The sequence below is a fragment of the Myotis brandtii genome, unplaced genomic scaffold (assembly GCF_000412655.1).
Source record: "Myotis brandtii unplaced genomic scaffold, ASM41265v1 scaffold62, whole genome shotgun sequence".
NCBI classification, from domain to species: Eukaryota; Metazoa; Chordata; class Mammalia; order Chiroptera; family Vespertilionidae; genus Myotis; species Myotis brandtii.
The window spans coordinates 1,566,699-1,574,898 of record NW_005370366.1 but is presented as its reverse complement, the minus strand read 5'-3'; the positions used below and the strand labels follow the sequence as shown (position 1 = coordinate 1,574,898).

At 41.5% G+C, this 8,200-nt stretch overlaps 1 protein-coding gene across 6 annotated transcripts in view; it reads left to right on the top strand.

Moving 5' to 3' along the window:
* Positions 1-8,200, top strand: part of IFT88 (intraflagellar transport 88) — a 164,825-nt gene that overhangs the window by 53,608 nt on the left and 103,017 nt on the right. For all 6 annotated transcript variants that reach the window (XM_005880004.2, XM_014528163.1, XM_014528160.1 and 3 more), the window contains one exon: positions 4,606-4,705. In XM_005880004.2, the coding sequence (XP_005880066.1) occupies positions 4,606-4,705 (100 nt within the window). The remainder of the gene's footprint in view (positions 1-4,605; positions 4,706-8,200) is intronic.

The following is an 8,200-nucleotide window of genomic DNA, read 5'->3' as shown; positions in this document are numbered from 1 at the left end:
GGGAGCTCCCCAACCCCCTGATCGGCCCTGCTCTGTGTGTGACAGGGTGCAGCTTACCAAGCCCCCCCCACCCCCCACGGGCCCTGCTCTGTGTATGACAGGGTAGAGCCATAACCTCTCCATCGGCCCTGCCCTGAGTGTGACAGTGGCGGCGCCCCAACCCCCTGATCGGCCCTGCTCTGTGGGTGATAGGGGGCGGCGCCCCAACCCCCCTCCATGGGCCTTGCTCTGTGTGTGACGGGGGAGAGCCATAACCTCCCCATTGGCCCTGCCCTGAGTGTGACAGGGTGCAGTGCCCCAACCTCCTGATCCGCCCTGCTCTGTGCATGACGGGGCGGCGCCCCAACTCCCCAATCGGCCCTGCTCTGAGCCTGACCAGGGGCTGCACCTAGGGATTGGGCGTGCCCTCTGCCACCCGGGAGCAGGCCTAAGCCAGCAGGTCGTTATCTCCCGAGGGGTCCCAGACTGCAAGAGGGCACAGGCCGGGCGGGGGAACCCCCCTCCCTCCCCCCCCAGTGCACAAATTTTTGTGCACCGGGCCTCTAGTTTCTTATAAAGCAGGTTAGTGGGAATGAATTCCCTCAGCTTTTGTTCATTTGGTAAATCTATTTCTCATTTCTGAAAGACAACTTTGCCAGGTAAAGTATTCTTGGTTGCCCCTTTTTTTTTTTTTTTGGCACTTTGAATATATCATCCCACTCTCCTGACCTGCAGGTTTCTGCTAAGAGATCTGCTAAAGTCCTTATGGGGACTCCTTATATGTAAGTAATTATTTTCCTCTTGCTGATTTTAAAATTCTCTCTTGTGTATAACTTTAGCCAGCTTTATTATAATGTGTCTTAGAGAAGATTGTTTTGGGTTAAAATTTTGGAGTTACCCATTAGCTTCATGAACTTGGATGTTCAAATCTCTCTCCAGATTTGGGAAGTTCTTAGCCATTATTTCTTTAAAATAAGCTCTCTGCTCCTTCTCCCTCTCTTGTTCTTCTTGGACTCTAGTAATACGTAGATTATTTCTTTTAATGATATCCCAAAATGCATGTAGAATTTTTTACTCTTATTCATTCTCTATTTTGCTCCTCTGATTATTTCAAATGACCTGTCTTCTAGATCATTAATTCTTTCTTAGCTTGGTTGAGTCTCCTATTGAAGCTTTTTATGAATTCTTCAGTTCAGTAATTGTATTCTTCAACTCTAGGATTTGTTTGTTTTTCAATGGTTTCTATGTCTTTGTTGAACTTCTTTATTAACTCATTGTGTTCCTAATTTCATTTAGTTGTCTATCTGTTTTCTTGTAATTGACTCAATTTCTTTAAGAGGATTATTCTGAATTTATTGTCAGACAGTTAATAGATTTCCATTTTTTATGGTCACTCATTAAAGTGTCACTAGTTTCTTTGGGTGATAATATATTTCATTGTTTATGATCCTTGTGCCCTTGTGTTGGTGCCTGTATATTTGAGGAAGTTGGAACCTCTTCCAGTCTTTACAGATTGACTCTGTTGGGCAAAGCCCCTCACCAATCAGCCTGTGCAGAGATTCTGGGTGTACCATCTGGTGGTGTTTGCCAGCAGGCTGCTGGAGTACTTGGGTAGGCAGGTCTGGTGGCTGAATTAGCAAATCAGCAGGCCTAGTGCTTAGTTACACAGGGACCTGCCTAGTACTGTATGTAGGGGTGGACCTGGGTCAATTGGGACAGGCTTTGTGTTTGAATCTGTGGTTATGTGGCTGGGACCTCAGTCTGCATGGACACACCTGGATTCTAGGTCCCCAAGGGCAAATCAGGCACTAGGGACTACTGGGGTGGGTTTAGCACAGGGTTGGGCAAACTTTTTGACTCGAGGGCCACAATGGGTTCTTAAACTGGACCGGAGGGCCGGAACAAAAGCATGGATGGAGTGTTTGTGTGAACTAATATAAATTCAAAGTAAACATCATTACATAAAAGGGTACGGTCTTTTTTTTTTTTTTAGTTTTATTCATTTCAAACGGGCTGGATCCGGCCCGCGGGCTGTAGTTTGCCCACGGCTGGTTTAGCATCTAGGTCCACAGAGGCTGGTCTGGTACTGGCATAGACCAGGAGCCTGGTTTTGCAGGAGTCTACCTGGAAGCTAAGGCTACATGGGCCAGCTTAGCCCCAGAGCAGTCCTGGAGTCTGGGGCTGCAGGAGTTGGCCTGTAGCTGGGGCCCTCAGGAATTGACTTGGAGGTTGGGTCAGTAGAGGTTGTTGTGGCACTTAGATGGACCAGAAACCTGAATCTATGGGAGCTGCCCTTGGCTGGTCTATTTTTTCTAGGCCAGAGGCTTTGAAACATTTGGCCTGGTCTGAGGTGGGTTGGGGCCTGGGGTGACACAGTCAAATGTCCAGGAGACACATGGAACTTTTTTAAAGTATAGGGTTAGTAAGGATAAAAGCGGGGAAAAGGGAGGACATTCTAAGTAGAGAGAAGAATGTTCTTAAAAGGGCAAACACTAGCAGCCCTTCTCACATAGAATCCTACAGTTAAGTCCTGAGGTTCTGAGACATCTTATGCAACTAGAATGGTGAGAGCTATGTACCATCCTTAGGAAAATTGTGGGAAAATTACTGGAATAATTTTTCTTTGCAGAACCCCATTTGAGAAAGATAGGCAGGGGAGCACGATGCATTTGTCTTTGAGGCCCTTGATTTATTAATGGCACCACAGCGAATTAATCCATTTCTTAAATAGTTCCTGCTTTTTTTGTCTTCCACATTTGTGCACATGCTAACCCCCTTCCTGGGATGCCCTTCCTGTTTTTTGTTTTGTTCTTTTCTTTTTCTTTTTTTTTTTTATTTAAATATGTTTCTATTGATTTTTTTAGAGTGAGAGGAAGGGAGAGGGATAGAGAGATAGAAACATCAATGAGAGAGAAACATCAATCGGCTGCCTCCTGCACACACCCCCATAGGGCATAGAGCCCACAACCCGACCGGAAATCAAACTGGTGACCTCTTGGTTTGGGGATTGACACTCAACTGCTGAGCTGCACCAGCTGGGCTCTTTTGTTTCCTTCTAATCCTCACCCAAGGATGTGTTTACTGGTTTTAAAGAGAGAGAAACATCAGTGTAAGAGAGAAACATTGATCAGTTGCCTCCCATACACGCTCCCAACTGGGGATGGAACCTGTAACCTAGGTATGTGCTCTGACTGGGAATCGAACCTACAATCCTTTCGGCATATGGGATAACACTCCAACCAGCTGAGTCACCCAGCCAGGCACCTTTCTCATTTTTGCCAACTCAGTTCTTGTTCTTCAAACTGAGTTCAGATATCTCTGGAATTCCTTTCCCCAGTCTGGTCTAGATGATCTGTTCTTGTATTCTTGTATTCTTTACAACAGTTCTCACACAGTGTATTTCACTGGCCTATTTCCTTCATAAAAGCATGAACATTATTTTACTTATACTTACATCCCTGTACCAAACATAATGTCTGATGTACAGTAGACAGTAAAATGTTTGCTGGATGCATAACTGAATCAGTGTTTTCCAGATTATTTGATTGGAGTTCTTGAAGTTTCATTAGCCCTGTCTACAAGTTAATTTGTTGGGTGGGGCTGGGGACAGAGGGTCATTGAAAGGAGCACTGAGCAGGTGGGGCTTCAAGTCCTCTCTCCCCACTTCAGGCACAGGGTCTCTTTTATAAATCAAGGTTAAAGTAAAAAGATTCTGCTTGAAGAAAGAGATCTGCTTTAGTAGTTTTAAACTATTGGTCTAGGCCAGTGGCTTTGAAACATTTGGTAACCAGACCCTCAGTAAGAAATATATTTTCCATTGTTTACTGAAATTTATAGTTTCATGAAACAGTCCTTGCCCTTATTATGTACAATGCCCATTGATATTTTTTCTATTATGTTTTTTTAAATAAGGTTCATGATCATATTTTAAATTAATCATGTTAATTAATCTAACTAATCCTAAATTGATCTCAATTGACCTCAATTTTAAGACCAGTGGTCTTCGTACAGTGGGTATTGGGTTCAAATTCTTGACAGTTTCCTACCTGTGTGGGCTCAGGTCTCCATTTTCCTACCCATAAAGTAGAGACAATGCCTGTCATTCAAGGTTGTTATGGGGATTAAATGTGACAATGCTTGTAAAGAATTGGCACAGTGCCTACTATACTGTAAAAAAAAAAAATAGACATTCTGTGTGCTTTGGGAAACAGACCTACAATTGTATGTTCAAGTTTGAACTCAAAAAAAATTAAATATGTTCTATAATTTCTTTTGAATTTTCCTCACCATCACATCATTTAAGATGAAAAAATATATAAAAGCAATTTTACATGTTGGAAATTGTTTTAGTAAATAAAAAAAATCAGAATGTAGCTATCAATCCAATTTCACTTAAAATACCATAAATATTTAGAAATGACAGCAGGCTAGTGAAAAATTGGGTGATGAAATCATTTGAGAACTAAAGAATTCAGTAACTTAATGCCATTATTGGAAGAAAGCAAGTACTTAGCCTTACATAACACTAGGGACACTTAAAAAAATTTTTTCAAAAATCACATTTAAGAAAACCAACAATAACAAAATACTAAAACAAAATAACCTTTTTTCCACTTTACATTTTAGGTGTGTCGAAGTTGTGAAAGCTTCTCAATATGTAGAGCTAGCAAATGACCTGGAAATAAACAAAGCAATTACATATTTGAGACAAAAGGACTTTAACCAAGTAAGTTTAAAAAATTAGATGAAATTTCATGTTAATGGAGCAAAACAATAGTATTGGGAAACTCCTCTCTAGAATAATGTTACCTCTGAATATTTTGAAGTTGGGTGACTTCTGTCTGACCATAATTTTCATTAGTATGATACTTTGTTTTAATTTTGACCAGTTTGTCCTGTTTCTTTTTTAAAAAAAAACCCTAACCCTAGGACATGTTTTTATTGACTTTAGAGAGGAAAGAGAGACAGAGAAACATCGATATGAGAGAGAAACATCAATCAGTTGCCTCCCATATGCACCCCGACTAGGATTGAACCTGCAACCTAGGTATGTGTCCTGACCAGGAATTGAACCTGCTACCTTTTGGTGCATGGGACAACATTCCAACCAACTGAGCCACCTGGCCAGGGCAGTCCTGTTTCTTAAAATGTAAATGCTTTTCAGGTAAAACATGATTGTTTGCTAAATTACTAAACTATGTTCTAGTCCAGAGATCAACTTTCTCCTAGAGGTTTTCAAGCTGCTGCCTGAAGCTGTAAGGTTTTTCAGAATTAGGTATTATGTGTATGAGAAAGAAGGCCAGGACCTGGAATAGCAGCCTGGTGCTCCCATCCACTGTTTTCACCTGCTCTCTGTTTTATGTTTTTGTTTTTCTTATTGATGTTGCTTTGCGCCTAAAAGGGTCCTACTGATCACACAGTTTCAGAATCCTCCAGGATCTCTCACTGTACCACTCCTTTCTTGCTGCCTTGGGTGAAGGTGGAACAGGTGAGACATAGTTGACAAACCAGAATAGACAGCTTTATAAGAGGGGGAAGGGGACAAAAGAGAATAAACAGAATGAAACTTGATATTCTAGTTTATCAAACCAATGGTAAGTGTCATATGTGCCAGCAACCAGAAAACTCAGCTCCTCTGAGTTTAGACCGAGAGAGCTAGGGCCAGAGAACATCCTATCCCAAGCCTGTATCTTCAGGCTTTCTTCCAACTGAAGGACCGTCCTTTTGTCTAGGAGACTATAGGAATCACTAACCCCTTCTAGTCCTTTCTAGAGCGGTGAGGAGAATGCCATCGACTCCGGTGTTCATGTTATGAATATGTGATTAATACAATGCAGTACCATGGACTGATTCCATTTTGTGTATGAATTTAGTGTGCTTAACATTGCTTTAGCACCCTGGCTGGTGTGGGTCAGTGATTAGAGTGTTGGTCCGAGCACTGAAGGATGGAGGGTTTGATTTCCAGTCAAGGGTAGGTGCCTGGGTTGCAGGTTCCATCCCCAGCCCAGTTGGAGTGTGTGGGAAGCAACCAATTGATGTGTCTCTCTCTTTCCCTCCCTTCCACTCTCTCTAAAAAAAAAAAAAAAAAAAAAAAATCAAACGAAAAAATATCCTCGAGTGAGGATTTAAAAAATTGCTTTAGCATTTGTAAAGCACTAAAAAGACTTTTCAAAGGATCTTTATATCTATTCTTTTATTTGATCATTACACTGTTGGTCATTAAAAGTGCCACTGATAGCTCTTTAATGCTGCTGTCATGCTGTTTGAATGGAAGTGAAGTGAGACAGCTTGTTCTTTGTTATCCTGCTGAGGTCATCTCTGGACCAAAAGAAATAGTTTTTGTTTGTGTGATAAGTACTGTAATAGGTCACAAAATAGAAAAAAAATGTTTGCCAATTTTCTCAATATTTTATTTTTAAATGATCTTTTCAGAAAGATTTTACAATGTATTACGATAGTTCAAGGCTTTAAAACAATCTCTTTACCTGTATTTTAAGTCAGAATGTAATCTCTGCTTTCTTTTCAACTAGGGAGTTTTCTTTCCCTCTCACGTGACTTCAGAAATTAATGGCTGTGTATTAATTCCTGTTCACATGACTTATGTTTTAAATTAGCACATACATTTGTGACACAATCTGAAAGTAGAGATAAAAACATCTCAATTCTTATTCAAAGTGAAATGCAACTTATAAACTTACATAAATAGTGGCTTTTCCATGAATAGTATGGAGACTGAGTGTGGGGTCAATAAGGTGACTTCCACTGGTGAACAGTACAAGCAGCAGTCACTTCTGATACACGTTTTAGGAGCTTCTTGGCAGTTTAATAGAGGACTTGTTCAAGAACATAAGTGAAAGAGAATCACAAAAGCAAGGGCATGTTTAGGTTTTTTTCTTCCAGATTTTACTTTGTGGAATTATAAACTGCTGGCCTAGAAACTCCCAACAGTTTTCTTTAAAGTAATAAAAAAAAACCCTGAAAATAATAATTATTTACTTATATTATAACCAAGGCTTATGGAATCTAGTATTTTTAAATCTTCTACCCTTAAAAACATTGAGTCAACTATGTTTCATGGTACTTCGTTTGAGTTCAGACATTTGAACAGCGTATAGGTCAGACTTTGTCAGGTATTTTCAATACCAGTGGCTGATGGCCATTGTCAAAGCTCAAGTAAGACTTTTGCTGGGACACAGTGCTCTCTGGGAGCAGGAGGCACAACAAGGCAAAGCATTTTTTACTCAGTAAATGCATTTGGAAGGGAGGAAGGGAAGGGAGGAGGAAAGAAGGAAGAAAGGAAGAAAGGGAGAGAGGGAGGAAGGGAGGGAAGGAGGGAGGGAGGGAAGGAGGGAGGGAGGGAAGGAGGGAGGGAAGAAAGGAAGGAGGAAGGAAGACCCATCATCTTTTTCTAATTCTTTTTTTACACCCTGGTATATCTCGGTAATTTCCAGTTTGATAACTCATTCACCTTTCATGCAAGGTGTCTAGCCATTCCAAATGTCCTGTTTGGTTACGATTATCTTAGACCTCTAGGTGGTTAAAAGTGTACTTTGATTTCTCATGGCTTTAAAATGTACTTCTGTTTGGGTCTACTTCATATCATTTTCTGTATTTCTTCCCCTTCTGGAATTCCAGTTATGTTTGTCAGTGGTGGTGGAGGGGGGCGTCTCTGGCCTAGGTAAGCTCTGGCCAGAGACAGTACTCTGTGCCCCCCAGTTCTTGTCTTGCTTGTAGGAATGAATCCAAGCAAGAGAAAACAAATAGCAAAAGCAGGTGAGGATTTATTTGTAGGAAAGAAATACACTCAGGACCTGAGTGGGCAACTCAGCCAGCAAGACTGAACCAAGTGCCCTGAGCAGGCAGCTCAGCTGACTGAGACCAAACCGAGTGTCCTGATATTTGGGAGTTAGAGGATTTTTACTCCTAGGCTGGAACGCCCCTAGGCAAGGAGCAAGTCACCCTCTCCCTCCTGTCTCAAAGCAATCTACACTAATAAAAGAGAAACATGGTAATTAGCGTACAACCACTACCCTTTTCATTGGCTAATCAGTGAGTATATGCAAATTAACTGTCAGCCAAGATGGCGGCCGGCAGCCAGGCACTGAAGCGAGCACGAGGCTTGCTTGCTGCCAACTCCAACGTTCCCCCGCCTCACTTGCCGGCCTCTCAGCTGCAACTCTAAGCAACTATATACTATGTTGCAAATAAGAAGGTAAACAAA